Source organism: Eutrigla gurnardus, assembly GCF_963514095.1.
Source record: "Eutrigla gurnardus genome assembly, chromosome: 9".
In the NCBI taxonomy this organism is placed as follows: domain Eukaryota; kingdom Metazoa; phylum Chordata; class Actinopteri; order Perciformes; family Triglidae; genus Eutrigla; species Eutrigla gurnardus.
In genome coordinates this window covers 21,162,820-21,184,721 of record NC_139923.1, presented here as the reverse complement: position 1 = coordinate 21,184,721, position 21,902 = coordinate 21,162,820, and the positions used below count along the sequence as shown (strand labels likewise).

The window sequence follows — 21,902 nt, the reverse complement described above, 5'->3', positions numbered from 1 at the left end:
CAGTTTACTCCTGCCCCTCCGCGTCGCCATTAACCCCATCTGTTCCCTCCTCAGGTTCGGCCCTCAGCGGTGAATCGTCTCCAGTCTCTTCCCCGGCCACCAGCCACAGCTCGCCAGTCACCACCCCTAAGCAGGGCTCATTAGGGCCCTTCCTGGGCCAGACCAGGGGCCACGGTGTCCCCGGCACCCCTCCCGTGGTCACCATTGCCCCCACCAAAACCAGCAACGGCCTGTGGAGGGCCGACGGCAGACAGGTAAGACGCGTCGTTCATCAAAACCTGGTGTTCCAGACAAGTTTGAGACGAGACATCTGCTGCTCTCACTCTGTGTTTCTGCACTTTTTGTTCCCCTGTCTTGCTGGTTTCTCCTTCTCATTCCTCTCTCTCTCTCTCTCTCTCTCTCTCTGGTGCTTTCTCTCAGCACAGATGAGTCGTCTGTCTCTTTCTGTCTCCTTCATCCGTCCTGCTGCTGCTCCCTCCATTAAAGAAATAGGCCCAGTGCTTGTCAACATCAAACTGTCAAAACCAGCCATCCCTCCATTCCTTTCTCTCGATCCTCGCACTCGCGTCTTCTTCCCCGCGTTGTCTCATTCTTTCATTTTCATGCTTTCACCTCTCTGCGTCACCCCCTCTTCCTCTCACTAATCAGTCCATGTCTTTTTCAGCAACACATGAGGGGTTTGTAAAGAAACACAGAAGGCTGCAGAGACTGGCACCTATTGTGTTCAGCTTCCTGCGGTGTTTGTGCATGTGTATGTGTGCGTGTGTGTGTGTGTGTGTGTGTGTGTGTGTGTACTTGACCCTTTACCACAAAAGGCTTACGATGTGAAGAGGGACCAGTGTGTGTGTGTGTGTGTGTGTGTTTGCTTGTGCGTGTGCGAGTGAATTTAAGGTGGGGCGAGGAACCAGGCCCCTCACACAATACAGGGGTTAGCCCCCACAGTAGCCACTTCCCCCTGGATCAGAGCTTCCTTTCTCCCCCTTCACAAAGACCACTCTGTGGCTCTGCCTGCACGGAGCTCCCATTCAGACATTCAGGGAGAAAAAAGAAGGGAGGCAGGCAGGAAAACAGAGAATAGGATGTTAAGAATGGGAGGGTGTAAGAATGAGCAGGAGAGCGACGGAGAGAGCGGAGCTAAGCTTTTGCGTAGATTCAGCATTTGTCCTCGCTGTATGCAGCGCGTCCTTGAACATGACGATTTAAACAAAAGAAAACAGCCTGTTTGTGTGTGTTTATTGCTACATCTGTGAAGGCCTGCGGGGTCAGAGGTCAAGGAATGGGACGGCTGCTCTCTAGACCCCTCCATGCTTTGTCATTTCCCCTTCTCATTTGGAACCAGTGGAGACTGGAATGAGAGAGAGAGAGAGAGAGAGAGACGGGCCCGTCCCTGGTTTGAATCTGCTTTCCATGAGTGACACATTCAAAACTATCCAAACATATTCAAAGCACACATGTCACTGCAAGTGGCGTCCAAAACTAAGGTAGCAGATCAGGTGTTGCTGGGAGAGCAAACAAGTTACCGCAGTTGCAGTAATTTGTTTATGGTTTGTCTGCGGTCAGTCTGATCTGTCGCTGTAGCAACCAGATTTGACACTATTAAAGCAGAGATGTATGTTGTTATCATTAACATACTGTAGACAAAGGTTTTCAGGCCGTTATCTCGTCTTTAAAGTGGAGAAATCAGTGTCTTTTTGCACACTGTTGGATTGTTAGTGTGGCTCTATGAATAGTAAAAAGACGACGGCGTGGGGTGGTTCGCCAATCAAGGACTTCATGTTGACCAAATGAGTGGGACGCTCTTAGAGAGAGAGCGATGGAGAGAGAGAGGCCAGATATTAGGATCATCTTTCCACTTTGATCTTGACCTGTTATGACACATCAGACCCACTTTACCACTCCTCTGAGCCTCTGGGTGTGGGGTTTACTCAGACTCCCTCTCCTCTTTCCCTTAACTTTCTCTCCTGCTCTGTTTCCAACCAGCACACGTAGTAATATCTGCCTCTCTGTCTCCCTGTCAGGTCGAGCCAAGTGTTCAGGGACTCGGCAGGGAGCGGCTGGGTGCTGAGAACACCCAGCCACAACAGGATAAGAGGACCCCGCCCACCCTCTCACCTCACCCCCTGGCTCACACCTTTGGCCTCACTCCCAGTTCTATCATGCAGGACCCCAGAATCCAGAGCCTAAGGTGAGTGCTACACATCCGTATCAGTATTTGTATAAAAAAGTCCATGTGAGCACATGAAACCGTTTTTTTAAATTTGACGCTCGTTCTGCAGTTTGCCTGGGCAGATGCACCCCGTGGTGTCGTCGGGCGCCGTCCCAGAGGAGTACCTGAGAGCACTCCGGCCCTTTGCCACCTCCGATGACCTCCGACTGACCTCTCTCCCCCTGGGTATGGACCCTGCCGCTGCTGCCCACGCAGCAGCTGCTGCTTACTATCATCCTGCCTACCTGCACCACCCGCTGTCCTTACCAAGGTAACAACACCACCATAACTCTCAATCCTTAACCTCTTAAACTCATGTTATCCACTCACCAAACTCGTTTTAGTTTCGATTCTAATCAAGATAAGACATTGGATTAAAACATTGCATTTTTAGTTTGAACATTTCTCTACATATTGTAGCTTAAATGAACTGCTGGAACAAGCAGTTAAAGCCCATTTCTTACAATACATGTGAGGTTGTTAAACTGTGTGCTTCATCCAACCAACATTTTTAAGGAGAATTGGGTTGGGATTTTGGGAAATGTGCTGCTCTGTGGATTCACCAAGGCAACATGCCAATTAGATAAACACCATCTTTTTACATTACTGAAGCACCACCAAACCGTTGCCATGTTTGTTGTGTTTGTCAGTGTTACCACATACAGTATGCAGCAAGCATTCAAACTGCACAGTTCACACACAGTGTAATACAGATTGCTTTTGATAAGACGACGATGAGGAAATCAACAACGAGACTGCGTAGAAAGCACAAATACAATAAAAGCAGAGAGGATCCAACTGATTGTGCTCATTTAAAATGATTCTAGTTCATTAAACATTGAGAACATGTTGACATGCTTGTGTTGACGTTGACCGGTTTGCCCCTCTTATCTGTCTGTTACAGGATGGAGGAGTCCTTGTGTCTTAATGCGCTGCGGTCGCAGTTCTATTCTGTGCCTGCAGGGGGCGCCTTCTCTCCTCTTCACCACTCTGCCCTCCACTTGCACATGGCTGGAGGCCGCTACCCCGGTGACCTGAACCACACAGCGGCGCTGGCTGAGAGGTAACACACACACACACACACACACACACACACACACACACACACACACACACACACACACACACACACACACACACACACACACACACACTCTCTCTCTCTCTCTCTGTCACTCTCTCTCTTGGTCTGCAGGGCTGTGAAATCTCTCTGCAGGGTAGGCACAGGTTGCTGAGTGTGTGATATTTTTAGCACACACCCCACAGTGACTCCTATACGCTCACACACACACACACACACACACACACACACACACACACGCATATGCAAGCAAGGGCACACATCAACCCTCACGCATAAGGAAGTCTCTTTTACACACTTTCTTCCTCTCCATTTCCAGCACTTTGAGCTCCTTTCTCAGTTCCACCGCGCACATCGCTTCCCCGTGGCTCAACGCGGGGGGATGTTTGCGTTGGAACGGGATGGTGTTCTCGTCTGGTTCTGTAATGGCTCCTGTGCATCCTGTAGGTTTGTTTGTGTGCCATTGATCGCTGCTGAACGTGTTGTGTTTGGTGTGCGCGTGTGTGTCCTTTTCCTGTGGATACCTATTAAATGTTCATCTGCTCTCGCTCAGTCATGCTGTGTATGGATTATTTTCCTCGCGGTAAGTGGAGAGCGCGTGTGAATATTCCGCGAGCTTCCTTACGAGCGCGTGCGTGAGCAAGCAAACGTTTGCGCGAGGTTCACCAGTGTGTGGTTAATGTCTGCCTCATGTTGGGTGTTGCATCTCTCACCTTCTCCCCCTGTGTGTGTGTGTGTGTGTGTGTGTGTGTGTGTGTGTGTGTGTGTGTGTGTGTGTGTGTGTGTGTGTGTGTGTGTGTGTGTGTGTGTGTGTGTGTGTGTGTGTGTGTGTGTGTGTGTGTGTGTGCATACTTGTCAACCTCCCCCACAGGCTACAGATGGAGAATGAGCTCCGCCAGCGCGAGAGAGAGCAAGAGCGCGAGCGGGAGAAGGAGAGGGAGCGCGAGGCAGGGCTGGAGCGCGAGAGGGAGAGAGAGCGGGAGGAGGAGCGGGAGAGAGAGCTGGACAGACAGAAGGAGAGGCAGAGGGAGAGACAGCAGCAGATGGTCCGGGCGGCGGACAGCCACTACCTGGCTGAGCTGCAGGCTCGGAGGGCGCCGCCGGAGGACAGGGCCAGGCCGGGGGAGAGGCTGACCCCGAACAGACCGGGTACCTACACACCAACACGCACTCACGTGTATGTGTGCACACATGCAGGCACAAACACACGCAAGCAGATGCTGAGATTTGAATGCATTGTCATGGTGTTCTGTGCGTTACAATCCCTGCTCAGGGGGGGGGGGGGGAAGCAACATTGAAGTTACCCAGATGAGGCATTCTGAGTACAGATGGCTGGTTTACATGTTTACTCACTGGAAATTAAAGGGGAGGAGAGAAACACTTCAGTAGTTTAGATGGTTTAATAGATGTAAATCATACACGTCTGTCCTGCTACTGTGATGCCTGTGTTTGATGAGATCAAGTGTTTATCCATCACTTTGGTAGTGGCCAGATTGCCATGACATTTGGATATAGATATTTATGGCCCCCAGAGGTCGATTACTGGCCATTATGCCAGAATTGCCAACTGTATACAAGACTTGAAATCTGCTTTCCAGAGCTGGAGTCACCCTTGGGCCAAAATGTCAACTCTGCACACAAGATATGTCATAATCCCAAACTGACTTTGTCATAGTAGCTCAGTGTATGAGGTCTGCTACAGTTGCGTTTGGCTTGACATTCAAACTAGTAATTGGATAAAGACGAGATCTCCTGTTGTTCAAAGCACAGTCGGTCGAGCAGAAACAGTGTATGCGCTTGGCGCGGCTCGACGGCTCATTGAAACTACTTGTTTGGACTGGTGTGAAAGCTGTTAATTGAACCCCGGTGCAAGCCAAACAACCAAACCGAGACAGCTTGAAAAGGTGGATCTCGGTCCGCTTCCAAAGAAGACTCTGGTGCAGTTTGTTTGTGGTGTGAAAGCAAATGAAGCAACCGCATGATTTTAGCAGATATGGGATTTCAAAAGCTAAACATATCTGCTGATCATGGAATTTGTTCAGGAAACTATTTTATAATTCATCGTACGATCATAGTGTCATCTTTAAGAAAATATTTAGATTTCTTTCCACCCAGCTCGTATGGCTGAAATAATAATAATTATTTTGTGGATTCTCATGAATATTGCAGACTTTCTTCTCTCTGCATTTGCACCTGAAATATAGCACAGTCCAATCTGTTGGGTTTTAACTATGGATTCCAAAAACACACAAAGCGTATTGAAAATAAATGAAACGTGAGTGTGTAAACAACCTTCACGACACTGCGTGCACATTTTTTTTTTCAACCTTAAGTCAAATTTTTATTGGTGATTCATCATCTTGTCATCTTGTCAGAACGGCAGTGTAAGATGCTGAATGATGTCTGAATAAATCTCAGCCAAGTGTACACACACACACACACACACACACACACACACACAGTGCTGTCGCCATAACACATCTAAGAACTAATTCATGGTTTCCAAATGACACTGTTTCTCCAGATAAAACCAAGGACACGGAGCACCCGGGTTTCCCAGCGCACAAACCTGGCCTTCACTCCTCCAGGGGCTCTATCCCACACCCTGTGCCCAGCCTGGTGCCTTCTCACCTGGGGAAGCATCATGCTGCCGTTGGGGGGATCCATGGAGCTCTGGCAGCTGCCATGATGACTCAGAGGGCCAGTGAGGCAGCGTGGTTAACATGGCAACGAGGGCAAGGGCAGGAGAGGGAGGGCTTGATGGAGATGGGTCTCAGGTCACCTGGGAAAGGGGTGGAGCTGAGGAGAGACAGTCACAGGTGAAAATGCCAAAAATAATTTGTTTTGTAAAATGATTTTATACTTCATGGAATTTTAATATAAATGGAGTCTTCTTTTTCTTTTTTCTTTTCAAGAATCAATTCAGTCCATCAAAACCCAGGCAGCAAAGATGTACCTCCCTACCTCAGCGCCCCACCTCCCCTCATCTCCCCTAAAGGTCCCAATCATCCTCCTGCGCCTCCAACTACACTGTGGAACCCGGCCTCCCTTGTCGACACCCCCGCAGACTCCCGCAGGAAACACAATCCTCCCACGCCACCGAGTCGGCCACCTCCGGGACTGACCAGAGCCGACAGGCCCCCGATGAGTTGGGGGGAGAAGCAGGAAGAAGGAGGTAGGAGGAGGGCAGAAGGCACGGAGAGGTACAGCTCACTGAGGGGAGCAAGTTTACAGGAAGCCGGCTCCTGGAACAAGGCAGAGCAGGACAGAGCCATCCAGAGCCTCTATCACCGGCATCACATCAATAACCTCCACCAGAGATCCGCCGTGCCTCCGTCTATTCCCGGCACCGCCGCTGACCCGGTGGAGCGGTGCGAGGCAGCCTCTCCGCCTCCGGTGAGGGAGCGAAAGAGTCAGCCGCCAGACAGCATGCTGGTGTATGACGAGGTTCTCCAGCAGCACCGCCGGCTGCTCAGCAAACTGGACCTGGAGGAGAAGAGGAGGAGGGAGGCCAGAGAGGGAGGTGAGCAGTAGGATGAAGCATAAAGACGCACAGAGGTGGAAAGAGAAGGGGTTTGTGGGCAGGAGCCGGGGGGGAGGGTTGGTAGGCAGAACAGATGACTGCATACGCCGAAAATATCTTTACGATGAAAGGTAATTTCTCTTTGGCTCTCCTCTCACCAGGTTTTTATTGTGACTTGGACGAATCATACGATGAGAGCGACGAGGAGGAGGTGAAAGCCCATTTGCGGAGAGTGACAGAACAGCCCCCACTCAAACTGGACACTTCCTCTGAGGTGCATAAACATCGCAGACGTCATATATATACGTAGCATTTTGTATTTCTCTGTGTCTGAGCATTTTATTTGATTTCACTTTTGTACTTTTATTCATCTAATGTTAAGCTTGAACAAGTTTGTGAGGGTGATATTAATTTCCCCAAATGTCTCCCTCCAAAGAAAGTGGACTTCCTGCGCGGGTGTGGTTTGACCACGCTGGCCCATCGCGACGAGCTTCTGGTGCGGAAGAGGAGGAAGAGGAGGAGGATGCTCAGAGAGCGCAGCGTCTCTCCGCCGGCCGTGCGGGGCAAGAGGAAGGCCCGTTCACCTTCAACACCCACAACTCCCCTCACTACTCCGTACTCTGCTGAGCAGATGGACAGCGCCCCCCAACTGCATGAGAAAAAAGACTTCCTCCTCATGTTTAACCTCTCCCACGTCAGCCCACAGCAGAGGAGAGGTAACAGTCTCTTTGGTAAACACCTACGGGCTTCTCTGCTCGCTTCACTGTTGTTTTGGTGATTCCCCCTCGGAAAAATACAACGCTCAGTTTCTCTCAGCTTTCTTATTAACCTAGACAAGAAAAACCGGTTGTGGTCTTCTCCACCAAAATACAGTATGAATTTATTTTATGAAAGTAATGCCTTTTTAATGTTAAAATATAGATATCCTATTTTGAGACATGGCTTCTTTCTTTAAAACATATGCATACAGAATATAAACTACATGACGGAGAGTTTTTTAATGTCCAAATACAGTATGCTAACCCTACAACAACACCTTACTCTTTTTTTAAATCAGGGATTTTTCCATTTATTGAAAAACATTCTAATAAATCTGATAAAAACACATCATAATAGAAAAATCCAGGTGAAAATGTGCAAGGCATACTCTGTTATTTAAACATCTATTGTTAATTACTTGCCTAGAGGGACCCTGGTGCATAACCAGCTGCTCATTGCAAGAAGATACAGTTGACTGTAACCATCTATTATAGAATACGCACATTTAGTCTGGGGTAAAACGCTGTACAAACCAATCTGGCCCTCTGAAATGATGTTTTCAGGTGAAAGCTGGTAGAAAAACTGAAAAGAATTATCCTTCATGAAATATGTGTGGCCATAGTCTGTCTGTGATGGTGTTTAAACCCCATTTTCAAACATGAATGACAGGTGTTCTCCTTCTGTCTTTTTCTCTGTAGATAAGAAAAGGACCGAGGTGCTGCTGAGGGCCATCCAGAGGAAGACTGTGACGTTAGACACACTCAGATATAATGCTTTACCTCCGTGTAGCAGTCCTCCTGCTCCCTCAACTGGTGAGACAGGCAGACACACATGTATGTGCATATTTAAAGCAGCAAAAAAAACACTTTCTAAGGAGCTGTACACATTTGTTTTCAGGTGACTCCTCATCCGCCCTTCTGCCAAGCCAACCAAATGGACATCCATACCCAGACTCTCCCAGCCCCTCCCCTCCCTACTTACACAAACCCAAGCATCTCCCCCGTACCGACACATTCCCGGCCTCCATGGACGCCCACGGGGCCTGCATCCCTCCGCCCTTGGCTCCCCATTACGAAAAGGCTGAATTTATGGAGGCTCAGCCAAATAGGAAGCTCCAAGGCCTCCAGAACGGCGCCGTCGCCTCTCCTCAGAAGAAGGAGCCCGGTGGCGTGCAGAACGGGAGGAATCGGCCCTGGGAGAGGTTCACACCGGAGGCCTTTGCTCAGCACTTCCACCAGGCCGTGCTGCAGTCCACACACAACACTCTGCAGAACAAAGGTTAGCCACTCACTCCCAGAGGTGCATGACCACAGGGCTTGACCGTGGATTTTAGGATGACAATGCTCTGCCACCTAGTGGTACTTACATGTAATATCCTTACAGGTTAAAATGCATGTTAGTAATAATATTGGCTGCTTATGAGGTACTAAAATGGCCTTTTGGCTCACTCTTTTCATCTAAGGAGTCTCAAACTGTGTCCCGGAGGCCGGCATGAAGGCCGACCGCCTGCTGCTTCACAACGCCGCGCAACTGAAGAGCTCAACCCTCAACCACGCCCCGCACCCGCACGTCAACGGCCATCACTTCCATTCCCTCGTAGCTAGCAGGGACGCTCCGGGACCACGGGAAAACCTGTCCGATGAGGATAAGGAAGAGTCTGGCCAGGAGGAGGAAGATGAGGAAGAGGAGATAGAAGAAGCTCCGAGGAAGTGGCAGGGTATTGAAGCTATTTTTGAAGCCTACCAGGAGTACGCGGATGGTTAGTCAATGTCAAGTTTTTTTTTGTACGTAGCCCAACATTTGTTGTTTGAAAAGCACTCTATAAATAAAATGTATGATTGCTATTCGTCTCAGGAGGCTTAAATTTGTTTCTTTCTGTACAGAATGGAGTATAGAGAGGCAGGTTCTTCACGGTCAGTGTAAACGACTTGAAGCACAGAATTACAATCTGACCCGAACGGCAGAGCAGCTCTCTCTCACCATGGGGGTAAGTGTCCGAGCATTTTCATCTTTTAATGTCAGTGTTGCCATTCTCCCGTTTTTGCCCTGTCATGAGACTTGTGTCTTGTCTTCATTTGCCAGGAGCTGGTGAGTCAAAGGCAGAAAGTGAGAGAGGAGAGGGAGAGGCTGCAGGCCCAGCTTGAGCACTTCAGGAGGTGTTTAACGCTACCAAACATTCACTGGGGCAGGGGGCAAGTCAACGGGCACACACCCAGGTGACCTCTGACCCCGGCTCCCTGACGGACGCGCCTCCGACGGCGAAGGAACAATAACAAGAAGGAGACAGACCGGAGCCTGACCGCTCTCTGCACTTGAAGCACTTGAACGAGACACTCCTCGTCTTGTTAGCCCCTTCTGGCCAATCGGTTATGTTACCTGTCTGGTTCCAGACGCTACTGGTCACCTGCAACGTTCGCCACGGTAACCGTTGTCTGGGCACTCCCCACTCTCTCTCTCTGTCTGTCTCTCTCTCTCTCATCTTGCCTATGGATTGTAACAACACTGTGTAGGTGAAACAGCACCATTTTAGCTCATGTCATTTTAATTTCCGCATAAACCGTATTGATCCACACTAATGAGACGTGTCGCTCGGCACAAATCTGCAGCCTCTCTGGACAGTGATGAGACGAGACGAAGCGTGCAGCGGTCACTTGGTTAATACTCAGAGAATGAAATTTGAGTCAAGGAATCAAAGCACACCTCAGGCCTTAAACTTGATAGGATGCACTTGAAGTGGAATTGGAGGAAATACTTGACGGTCCTCTGTGTGGTTATAATGTTGTAGTTTCTACTTTAGCACAGAATATGACAGACGAAGCCGTCTGTGTGCTTGTAAAGCTTCTGCAGAGGATAGGAAACATCGTAAAGATATTATCTATATAATGGCAAATGGTATCGATGAAGTTTTTTGAGGTTTAATAATTTTTTCATTGGTAATGTTGTGATAGATGAAGACTTTTGTATGTTCTGTTGTTTTAACCGTTTCGTGTGGGAAGCCATATGTTTTTGTTTGAAATGCTGCTGGTCAGAATTAAAAATGTTTAGAATACAGAGGATGTTAGGACATTTGTATTTGAAAAATGTTTTGTGATGTCAAAATGTTCGGGGGGGTGACCGAGGTGCACTGGGGGTGGAGGACGACACGTCATGGCAAATGTCCGTTTTTTTTTTGTCACACATTATTAAGTTGTCTCGAGGAGCTCTCAGATGGTTTATCCCGGAGTCTGTGCCCCTCCACGCGCCTTTACATTCTGATCAAACTAAAGAAAAAAAATGTTGTGATATTTAAAAGGTACACGTCCTTAATAATTGGCATCCTTTGAGTGAAACTACAGTACTTTTAGAAACACTGTCTGACCCTCTCTGAAGGGGATTTCTGCTTAAATGGTTTTGAAAAACAAAGTTAAACGGTTTTGTCAACGAAAACAAAAAAAAGCCAAATTATTATTCAGTTCCATTTTAGGACTGTCAAAACTGATAAAAAATATATTTTCACTTTGTACTCATTGAGTACTTGAAACAAATGTCTAATTATTTATGAGTGACATACACATCCCAATGGCACTTTCCCTCTGTGCATAACAAAAAAACAAAAAAAACACTTGATGAGATTTATTTTTGTTCAAGTCAGATGAAACAAGTGTCACAAATTCATAATTTCCGCCCGTTTCAATCTGACTATTAAATCCCAGGAGCCTGTTCCTACAAGCACAAGCTAATAGCAATCTCCCAAAATCACCTGACCTTCCTGCGTCACCTGTTCCATCTTCTCAAACTTGCTGTGAAATCCTGCATATTTGTTTCAATCAGTTGTCATGTAATGTATTATTTGGGCTGTATAATTGTGATGAATTATTTATTAACATATATTGCTGTACATTCTGATGAAAATCTACATTAAAATATTTGTAAAATGTCTCATCATTCATTGTCATATATTTGGGGGAGATTATTCTGAATGAACAGCTAGTCTGTCGTTTCTGTCTTCTTTGGTACACAAATTGAGGTCAAGTGAGGTCAGGCTATTCACATTATTTTCATATTAAACCATTCAATGACCTCCTGAGATTGGAGAAGAGCATCATCATGGGAAAGATCACGCCCATTGAGATAGAAATAGAATAAAAGCATTGGAGTATATAAATGTACTTCTACTGAACAAATGTATTTAATGCTGGACTTTTAAGATTATTTTTAAATATGGTGATCTTACTACATTTACTAAGTAAAGCATATAAATACTGCTTCTACCACTGGATAAAAGTAATCACTTATAATCACATGTGTGGATTTCCAGGGGCCTTTAGGGGACAAGTGGACTCAAACCATGCCAAAAAAAATGTAATCCACAACACAGAGCCATCAGAACTGCACACTGGGCCAAGCATTCAGGTCCTCTTTAAACACTGTTCCTGTTCAGTTCCAGTCACAAGGTTTGCTCAGCTTTCTTCAACTGAGCAATCATTGTTTGAGAATGCCTGTGGCCCAATAATAAACCCTCTTTCAAGTCACTTCTTTTCCTTTAGCCATCTTGATATAAAGTCTGAGTCAAAGCTCACCATTATACATATTTATACAACAGTTCATTTCATAATGGTAAGATGCTGTAGACTGTGCTTTTTCTCCTCACTTATTCATGAAAATGAACATATAGGGATGAGCAAGTGAGTATTGCACAATAACCAGCAGTTTTATTTCATAATCATCTTCAATATCAACACAAAGACATAGAATGAAAGAAATGTATGAGGTAAAACAAACAATGCATTGCGTATATAAAAGGTGACATACTGGGGGTTCCAAGTAGAAAAGGAGACTCTATGCAGTGCATGGACAAACATAACACAGTGTAAACAGATATTTTGGGGAAAGTACCGCCATGTGACAAACCAAAGGCTCATGGAAATGTCCAGAAGCTATTCATGTGGGTTCTGGATGACTATCAGCAGAAAGTCGTTCTCTGCAAAGACATAAAAGAAGAGAAGACGACACATGTAGTGAAGCATTGCCTCTTCTTGTTGACTATAATCTTAAATGTTTCTTTCACCATCATTAAGTGAACAACACAACCACATGACTGCGGCACACTCACCTGGTGCAACCAAGATCTCGTGTTTCTTGGAGCGCACGCGGAGGAAGGTGAGGTCATTCTGGGGGTCAATGTCTCTCACTGTGCTTCTGGCCATCGTCGCGAGGTCGCGGAGGAGTCCTGCGTACTGAGCCGTCGTGGAGTTGTCTAAGGTTGTTCTGATGGGAATACCTGAAAAGAAGTCAAAGTTAACAACCTCTACAATAAACAATATAAAACCAAGTCTGACAGAGGGGATACTTTTCGGTTTACCGTCGGCATTAACAACTATTGTTCCAATCACACTTTTATTGTCTTCAATCCTCTTCAGCGTGTCCTCAACTGTAGACTGAAGAAAGAATTACATGAAACACACACTTACGTTTTGGCAAAACATGTTTATAAAAAAGTAGAGCAACTTTAAGTGTTTAACTTCATTCCAGTCAGGTTAGTTAGCATAGTATAGGTGCGGTAAATTACGTGATAGCAACTATAATTCACGCGTTTTAGGAACATTAATACAAACATTATTGCGTTTAAACAAAGTGGCACGGTGGGATATTAAGTTAAGAAACACACAACAAACACGGTTAACTTACGTGCCCTGCCATTTTGTCCGTGAACATCTATCTGTGAGGCAGACTACTGTCTTGCCTCCTTCTCCGCGTTTCTCTGTTGCCAAGAGAAACGGAAGGTACGTCAGAGACGTAAGCGGAAGTGTAGTGCAGGCGTCATTGTGTTGCGGTGGGGCAGTGAGCTTGTTTGTCTTTACTGCGAAAATGCCGGAGTTAGCGGTGGAAAATGTGGTCGTTCACCCGCTGGTGTTGCTCAGCGTGGTCGATCATTTTAACAGGTCAGTGATTTCGACATTCGTTTTGAGTCCTTACAATGGTTCGGCGTTAAAATATCCGGCAGCGTAACGTTGTTGCTAAGCTAAGCTAACGCTAGCCCTGCTGAGTCAGTGCCCTATAGAGAGCGAATGCAGACATGACCAAGCTAGTTAGCTCAGTGAAATCAGTTGAGTTAGAAAACAATATGTTACATTGTTAAACGAGTCAAGAATAAGTAGCTAGGTTTGAGCAACGTTAGGAATTGAACTCTATATTACGTACAAACTAAATTACATGAGCTTGTCATTCATTTAATTAGCGATGGATAACATGACGATGTTGGCTATAGCTTAGCTTACATTAGCAACCTAGCTAACTACACGGGATGTGTTTGAGTCCTGTCATTCACGTCTGACAGAAATACGGTGAACTAACCACATGATTTGCTCTGTTCATTTGGCAATTCAATCTACAGGATAGGAAAAGTTGGCAATCAGAAACGAGTGGTTGGTGTCCTTCTGGGCTCATGGCAGAAAAAAGTTCTCGACGTCTCAAATAGTTTTGCAGGTGAGTGACATTGGGGCAGCATTTGAATGACTTGATGACAGAAACGGGCTCAATAAAGACAGCATTTTAACTATTGACTCATAACATCTGCAGCATTATATAAAGTGAATTTCAATGCTGTATATCCGCCACAGACAATTCATGTCAACTCTTATTAATTGTCCATGTCCTTTTAGTGCCATTTGACGAGGATGACAGGGACGACTCGGTGTGGTTCCTGGATCATGACTACTTGGAGAACATGTATGGCATGTTCAAGAAAGTTAATGGTAAGGCACTGCCTTGAGATTTGGTTGTTTTCCGTGATGGTGTATTACACTGATTTTAATACGTGTGAATAACAGTCTTCCATGGTTTTCAGCCAGAGAACGAATAGTCGGATGGTACCACACCGGACCCAAGTTACATAAGAATGACATTGCAATCAACGAGCTCATCAAGCAGTACTGTACCAATTCGGTATGTAACTACTTGACTTGTGACATCGCCTTGCTCAACTCATATTCATTCTGATGTGGAATAAATCACTCATATATTTGTCTTTTAATCCTACCAGGTGTTAGTCATTATAGATGTGAAGCCCAAAGATCTTGGTCTACCCACAGAAGCATACATCTCCGTTGAGGAAATACATGATGTACGTGAAATATTTATTGCATTGAATCAAATCTGACATATTAAATTACATAATACATGTCCGTTTTTTGAGTTTGGTGATGGTGCATGCAGGGTTTTCTGTACACAAGTTTGGTGATTTTCAAATAAAGAGGTTTTCTGATGACTCTTTTATAGTTAAACCACATCACAAGTTTAACTGGAAACCACACTGAAGTAGAAGGCATTTAAAGAACTGTATTCTTTTTTGTCTTTTTGTGAGTGGTTAGAAAGTTTTCCTGGTGAACAGTGGTCTGCACTACAGCCTATCCTCCTGTCACATCTGTTGGTTTCTAACACTGTACTTTTCTTCCGAGACTTTTTTCTATGTTATTTGAAAACATGATTTCTTATTTATTTTGTTGTGATTTACTATTCCCAGGATGGTACTCCAACATCCAAGACATTTGAACACGTCACCAGTGAGATTGGAGCTGAGGAAGCAGAAGAAGTCGGTGTGGAGCACCTGCTCAGGTAATGAACAAACCTGTGTTTCGCTCACTTTTCTACACCGTTAACCATGTAATAGCCATTTTAGACATCACAATAAATAATTGTCATTACAATACAGAGTAAAAATGATATACTCCTCCTCCTACTTTACTATAATAACAGATGGTGCAAAATGTAAACACCTTGCAAAACATGTTAGAACATTCATACTCACGCCCGTTTACTTGTGTTACCTACCATATAGAGATATCAAGGATACCACGGTGGGCACTCTTTCGCAACGGATCACAAATCAGGTCCACGGCCTGAAGGGACTCAACTCGAAGCTGTTGGAAATCCGCTCTTATCTGGAGAGAGTCACAGCAGGAAAACTTCCCATCAACCACCAGATCATCTACCAGCTGCAGGACGTCTTCAACTTGCTGCCAGATGTTAATCTACTGGTAAGTTGTTTGAGGGGGTTTACTTTGGATCTATTTACAGTGAATATTGTAAGGAAATTTGAGTTTTGTAAATTGCAGTTATTGTAATTTCACTTAATTTTGAGTGACATCTAGTTTATTTTGCTAATTGTTGTGAGTTTAAGAGCTGGAATCTTTTTTTTTTTTAATAAATTAAATCTGCATCAATATGTTTTATTGAAACATTAGCACACTTATTTGATAAATACTACAGAATTACAGCTTCTGTAAATTTTTTAATTAATTCAGTAACCCCAAGAGACATGGAGAGGAACCTAAAAAAAACAAAAGAAAAAATAAAATCTACGTATTTTACCTTTCATCTCTAACTGAACAGCAACTTCTTATTTTATCCACTGGAGGGCAAACTGAGTCAGTTTTACTGAGACATGCTGCAGCACATTTGTGCTCATGTTGCCCAGCATGAACTCTTATTTCCTAACTAAGAAATGTGTCAAGCGGGCCTGTGATTAATTGCATAAATATGACCTTGGTGATAAATATTTGCTTGTTTAAAATGTGAAGATAATGTTCTGTGTTTGATTCGTGGCTCGTCTTTAAACGGTTTCTTTTTATCTTTAAAACTTTCTGGTCAAATGATTCCAGCATCACTGAAAAAAAATAGATTTCTTTATTATTATAATTTAGCCTTTATTCTCATTCATGTATGTAACATGAGCGTGATGTGTGTTGTTGCTGAATATTATGTTTCTGTCTTTGCAGGAGTTCACAAAAGCCTTCTACCTGAAGACCAACGACCAGATGCTGGTGGTCTACCTGGCCTCACTCATACGCTCTGTGGTGGCTCTTCACAACCTGATCAACAACAAGATTTCCAACCGAGACGCAGAAAAGAAGGAAGGACAAGAGAAGGAGGAGGGCAAGAAAGAGAAGAAAGACGACAAAGAGAAAAAAGATGATAAGGACAAAGACAAGGAGAAGGAAAAGGCTGATGGATCCAAGAAAGACGAGAAGAAGAAGAAATGAGCGTTCTCCGGTTTTAAGGTCTTCTCTCAAATCATGCCACCTTCATCTGGATGGTGCTCTACTTTCTGCCCCCAGTCACAGCTCTGTATGTGGGTCTCAGGCTAAAAGTAGGACTCTATATGAGGAATGGTGTCATTTGAGATTTGACCCCGCGGTCACAAGTGGCGCTCTTAAAGACTGTTATTATCGTACAGAGATGATGATGTTTGCGTCTTTGGTGTTTTGAACTACGAGAACATGTTTCTTCTGTTTTCGTGGTTGCCATGCTCCTGATGTTGTACAACACCTGGGCTTGCTTTTTTCTAAGATGAGAAAAAATCTTTTTTCGTTTCTGTATCGCTCATTAAATTGGGATCATATTAAAAATGTTGTTTTTGCAGTTTTCACTGTTACCATTTTATCTTTCTACTGTCGGTTAATAATTGTATCATATGCTTGAAAGCAGATGTGCTGATGTTATTCATCATCTTCATCACCACCTTTTTACATATCGTTATGAAGAGAGAGCACATTTAATACCAATTCCTAAAAGAGGTACTATGAACAATTTAAACTCTTTATTGGCAAAGAAAGTACAGGATCACCTAAGCATGCTGTGCTTAAGCAGTTACAGAAGTTTAATGACTCCTTAAAGAGCTGGGGAAAGGACATTAGAATGGCAAATGGTCTAATCCACATCTGCTGACGAAGATCCGAATATCAAAATATATTTATAATAAAGTACATTTGCATTTCTAGTATTTGGGCGTTTTAGGGTTTCAAACGTCTATACAAATCCATACGTACAGTTATATCAAGTCACCGATCAGTGCGGTGTTTATAGTGAGGAAGGAGAGGCGGAACTGTCATGCGTTATATTTTTAAAACTGCGTCATCTGCAGCTTTTCTAAACCCCTCGCGGAAGCCTACGTCACTCCCACTGTAACCAAAAAACGCGCAGCAGTATGAGTGACCGGTGTAGCGCGTTTTAAAGATCCGGTCGCGTCGAGCAAATCAGATTATTGCGAAGCTACACTGGATTCTGACGTAAATGGCTTAGAGCAGCGTGCGCGCGTGTGCTAGTCGCGCGCACACTCGCGGTCATCAACACGGCAGTCGGTGAAGAGAGCAGCTCGTGCCACCTCCACTCAACAAGCCCTTCTCTCTCTCTATCTTCGTTAAGAGCATGACAACTCAGATATCCCACCGCCACTGAACGGGACGGGCGACCGCCGGCAACATGGCTTCGTTTCTGCAGGTGAGGCGGTGAACTGTCCTGTTCAGGGATGTGTTTGGTGTGTGTGTGTGTGTGTGTGTGTGTGTGAACTTGTCCTCTCGTCGGGGTGCGGTTGTACACCGTAGGCCCGCTTCGGTTGACGCCAGGTTAACGTCACGGCACGTTATTATATGAGCGTTTGATGTCCGTTAAACCTCCAAAAAATATCCGTCGTGTGTGTGTGTGTGTGCGTGCATGTGTGCGCGCGGGACATAAACAGGTGGTTTGCGTTCACCGTGCACGCGTGTTCTCTGCCAGTGCCAATCGTTTTGCGCAGAGTTGGAAGAGATCGCCTCGTCTTGTTATTGCAGATCGCCGATGACGAGAAGGGCCACGACCTGGACCTTTTCTGTGTCCCCAGACATTACGAGAACGACTTGGACAGGGTGATCATCCCCCATGGACTAATCATGGACAGGTAAACCAGCCACCGCCACGTTGTTTTTTTTTGTCCAGTCATCTGTCTCTGACACACACACATCCGGTCTGTTTCGTGCTACCATGGTGGTGCACTATGTTTTGTGCTACCATGGTGGTGCACTATGCTGTATTTGTTTGCCAAATCACTGTCGCCCACATCCTGACGTGCATTTGAATGTGGATTTGGGAGCCAGGGGTTGCATTTTCTGCTGTGAAAATGCATCGTAAGCAATTCTGCTTAAGTGCAACCCTATGTAAAGCATCTCCTCACCACTGCAATCCCAATTACACTGCAGCTGACCATGCACGTGTTACACTTTTGTGTGTCCCACCTCTGTGATGCAGGACAGAGCGTCTGGCCCGCGACATCATCCGGGACATGGGGGAGCACCACATCGTCGCCCTGTGCGTGCTGAAAGGAGGCTACAAGTTCTTCGCAGATCTCCTGGACTACATTAAAGCGCTGAACCAGAACAGCGATACATCTGTCCCCCTGACGGTGGATTTCATTAGAGTGAAGAGCTACTGTGTAAGCTGCCTTCTTTTGGCTCATTTAATTTCCAGGAAACCACTTACGCTGATGCGAGGTGTGTGTTTTTGATATGGGCTTACACATGAGAGCAAAGAGACGGACCACTGCAGTATTCAAAGTGTCGAGATATTTATAACTATTTATGAAGATTATGATCCGAGCTTAAATCTGTACCCCCCCCCCCCCCAGAATGACAAGTCTACAAACAGCGTCAATGTCATCGGAGGGGATGAGCTGTCCAACCTCTCAGGCAAGGTGAGTCCAGCACATACATGAATACTTCAACCACACGGTCTGGTGTGTCTGCATACTTCACCAACTGTCCTTTTTGTTGTTTTTTTTCCTGCAGAATGTTTTGATTGTCGAGGTAAGACGTTTCTTCTTCATTCTGTATAATGATTTCCATTGGTTCATCTGTTAAAGTGCATGAGTTGCATGGATGCCATATTTTTTAGCGATTCTCTTTACGTCTCCACTTTTATGTGATCACTCATCTTGTGTCCTGCATTATTTAAAAAAAAAAAAAAAAAAAAAAGGATATTGTGGAGACGGGAAGGACGATGCAGGCGCTGCTTTCCCTGCTGAGTGACTGCAATCCCAAGATGGTTAAAGTTGTAAGGTAGGCACCAGAATGATGCAGTTTACAGGAGGCTGGACAATGGACCTCCACTGGAACCGGCTGTGTGCGTTTGCAGAGCGAGAGTGCATACAAGAGTGCTCTTATCTAATGGACACTCTCCTTCAGGGCTGCATTAGAGATGTAATGTGACGGAGGGAGGGAGGGAGCAGCTTAAGAGTTAATCTGCCGCACTAATTTAACTGCACCGTGGAGGTAGACGCCATTTCTCTGATGTATTCCTGCTGGCTGGTTGAAACAGGAAATGTGTTGAAGCAATGTGGGCTTCCTCAGACGCTTGCATAAAATGTAGTCGTGTTAATCGTTAACGGGGCTGACGCATCGAGACGGACAAGCTGCCACTCTCACATTCACACCTATGGTCCCTTCAGTGTTGCCAGTTATCCTGCGTGTCATTGGGTTGTGGGAGGGAAAGCATGGAGGGAACATGCATACTCCACACAGAAAGACTCCAAGACATATTCAGAATAATCTTGGAGCCTTTCCTTTAAGATAGGAGACACCGTATTTGTTGGCACCACTTAGCATTGAATCCATGCATGTAGAATAAGCTCCACACAAAGAGGTTGGAAACGTGAACAGGCTTTTGATTGGCAGTGTTGTGACGGTGTACCAAGGCAGTCAGAGCCATTTGTCAGTATAATAAAAGGCATGACAAATGGTGAGTTTCTCTCTGATGGCTTTTCGTTCATAAATCTTGTTTTTGCTTTGTTTGTAATTCCAGCCTCCTGGTGAAGAGGACCCCGAGAAGTTCAGGGTACAGACCAGACTGTGAGTGGCTCTTTACTGGCTTCACACTAAAGACTTGTTCTCTAGCTGCAGCCCCTCTAGGAAGTCGTCATGTTGCCATCGCAACCATGAATGCAAATTCAACCGATTCCTGTGAATTTTGTGCAAGCTTGCAATCTCGCCCAATATCGGCAACCTTTTTTAATCTAATTTCATTTTTTTATATTTGAATGTCTGTTGTTTTTTTGTTGACAAATCTAATGTGTGTGTCTCCTTCAATTTAATTGAAAAACAACTACACTTTTTTTTTTTTTTAAGGCTTCCGTGAAATCAAGCATTTTAATCTGCAAAAAAATCTCTCAAAATCCTGGAGGCGCTGATCTCTGAAGTGTAGTACTGTGTGGTGGTGCTCATGCCGGTCATGTGTGTCTGGCTCTTTTGGAGGTCTGCTGAAGTGTCATTAAAGCTGTTTTTTCCGTACAGGATTAACCGTTATTTCAGGAAAATGTAGTCCGAATGTAGCCACGCCTGGTACCTATGCACTAGCTTAACCCCCCGCTCACACTGTCTCCGGTTATGTAATGCTTTTAGGTCTGAGTTGGATAATCTCTTTAAGATTGTCCCTCAAGGACAGCTTTTACTGTAAGCTTTTTGACTTCCCACTACACGGCTTAAGTACAACCTCACACAGACAGTAAAAGGGCAGCATTTATATTAGTTCACCACAGCTCCTTTGATAACATTTTAATGTTTCCGTTTTTTCATTTCCGATCAGTTTTTATCTTCTACTGCACTTAAAAGTAGTTTTCTTTCATATGTGTGACAGTGATGGCGTTTGTTTATGTATTTCAGATATTGGTTTTGAGGTGCCGGATTCCTTTCTGGTGGGTTACGCTCTGGACTACAATGAGTACTTCAGAGATCTCAGTGTAAGTTTGACTTATGACAAAACGTCATACAAACGTGAATGAACTACCCCTTGATTTATTTATTTCTTGATTTCTATTTATTCGTTTCATAGCACATCTGTATACTGAACGATCAAGCCAAGGAGAAGTACAGAGTGTGAGCAGATGAAGTGCTGCGGAGGCGATGACTGAACTCTATGAAGACGAGGACCACTGTGATGCCCCTTCTTAGCTTTGCTGTGTTTTGAATTTTATTTATTTTTCTACATTTAAAAAAAAAAGAAATCTACAAAATATGACTTGTGGGTTGTAAATAACAAAAGAACATTTAATTTCTTCCCTATTGAATGTGGGATCAATTATGTATTATAAATGTTTTGGTTGTTGAATTTAAATTGATTTATTAACTTATGTGTATAGACTTAACCTGTAAATTAGTTTTACCTTGGAGATAGAAGACTGTCATTGATCAAATCACGTGTTTCTGGTAGACTTTATGTTCAGTGAGTTGTCAGTCAAATTTAAGGAGCCTTCAGTTTGTGTGTTCCTGTTTCGACTTGTAATGCGGATATATATCCCCTCATGCCATAAAATGACTGACTTGGAATGTACTGTATGTTTTATTTCATATCTGATGTTTTCATCGAGGACCTGTTTACAGCAATACAAATCAAGATACAGTAATATCAATCTTGTTCAATGTTTGTTTTTTCCTGATGCACCTTTTCCATTATCCCAGAAGAAGGAATAAAGTTAATAATTCATGTTTAAAAACAAAAGTTACGCTAGTCAATTTAAAGCCATATCTGCTTTTATCTATCCACATGAAATG

The 21,902-nt window shown here is 44.7% G+C and overlaps 4 protein-coding genes across 7 annotated transcripts in view; 3 read left to right on the top strand and 1 right to left on the bottom strand.

Annotated features, from left to right (window-relative positions):
* The window catches only part of LOC311018873 (genetic suppressor element 1-like), a gene marked incomplete at its 5' end in the record, with an annotated part of 33,219 nt that extends 21,733 nt beyond the window's left edge, over positions 1 to 11,486 (top strand). For all 4 annotated transcript variants that reach the window (XM_084017943.1, XM_084017944.1, XM_084017946.1 and 1 more), the window contains 14 exons: positions 55 to 254; positions 2,019 to 2,185; positions 2,277 to 2,477; positions 3,111 to 3,269; positions 4,159 to 4,436; positions 5,812 to 6,106; positions 6,203 to 6,810; positions 6,972 to 7,084; positions 7,247 to 7,526; positions 8,268 to 8,381; positions 8,467 to 8,847; positions 9,032 to 9,328; positions 9,453 to 9,556; positions 9,652 to 11,486. In XM_084017943.1, the coding sequence (XP_083874069.1) occupies positions 55 to 254; positions 2,019 to 2,185; positions 2,277 to 2,477; positions 3,111 to 3,269; positions 4,159 to 4,436; positions 5,812 to 6,106; positions 6,203 to 6,810; positions 6,972 to 7,084; positions 7,247 to 7,526; positions 8,268 to 8,381; positions 8,467 to 8,847; positions 9,032 to 9,328; positions 9,453 to 9,556; positions 9,652 to 9,789 (3,335 nt within the window). In that variant the 3' untranslated portion in view covers positions 9,790 to 11,486. The remainder of the gene's footprint in view (positions 1 to 54; positions 255 to 2,018; positions 2,186 to 2,276; positions 2,478 to 3,110; positions 3,270 to 4,158; positions 4,437 to 5,811; positions 6,107 to 6,202; positions 6,811 to 6,971; positions 7,085 to 7,246; positions 7,527 to 8,267; positions 8,382 to 8,466; positions 8,848 to 9,031; positions 9,329 to 9,452; positions 9,557 to 9,651) is intronic.
* Positions 11,487 to 12,291: 805 nt separating this feature from the next.
* LOC311018476 (dynein light chain roadblock-type 2-like) lies at positions 12,292 to 13,310 on the bottom strand. Its single transcript, XM_084017474.1, has 4 exons — positions 13,237 to 13,310; positions 12,911 to 12,986; positions 12,662 to 12,829; positions 12,292 to 12,529 (listed from the first exon to the last, which is right to left on the bottom strand). The coding sequence occupies exons 1-4, from the start codon at positions 13,261 to 13,263 to the stop codon at positions 12,486 to 12,488; spliced, it is 315 nt and encodes a 104-aa protein (XP_083873600.1). The 5' UTR covers positions 13,264 to 13,310; the 3' UTR covers positions 12,292 to 12,485.
* Positions 13,311 to 13,354: 44 nt separating this feature from the next.
* psmd7 (proteasome 26S subunit, non-ATPase 7) lies at positions 13,355 to 16,971 on the top strand. Its single transcript, XM_084017473.1, has 8 exons — positions 13,355 to 13,490; positions 13,943 to 14,034; positions 14,211 to 14,303; positions 14,396 to 14,493; positions 14,591 to 14,671; positions 15,071 to 15,162; positions 15,386 to 15,584; positions 16,326 to 16,971. Exons 1-8 carry the CDS (start codon positions 13,417 to 13,419, stop codon positions 16,587 to 16,589), a joined length of 993 nt encoding a protein of 330 aa, XP_083873599.1. The 5' UTR covers positions 13,355 to 13,416; the 3' UTR covers positions 16,590 to 16,971.
* Positions 16,972 to 17,518: 547 nt separating this feature from the next.
* Positions 17,519 to 21,754, top strand: hprt1l (hypoxanthine phosphoribosyltransferase 1, like). The gene is made up of 9 exons (XM_084017294.1): positions 17,519 to 17,826; positions 18,156 to 18,262; positions 18,610 to 18,793; positions 18,986 to 19,051; positions 19,146 to 19,163; positions 19,333 to 19,415; positions 20,158 to 20,204; positions 21,015 to 21,091; positions 21,184 to 21,754. The coding sequence occupies exons 1-9, from the start codon at positions 17,809 to 17,811 to the stop codon at positions 21,229 to 21,231; spliced, it is 648 nt and encodes a 215-aa protein (XP_083873420.1). The 5' UTR covers positions 17,519 to 17,808; the 3' UTR covers positions 21,232 to 21,754.
* Positions 21,755 to 21,902: the final 148 nt, after the last annotated feature.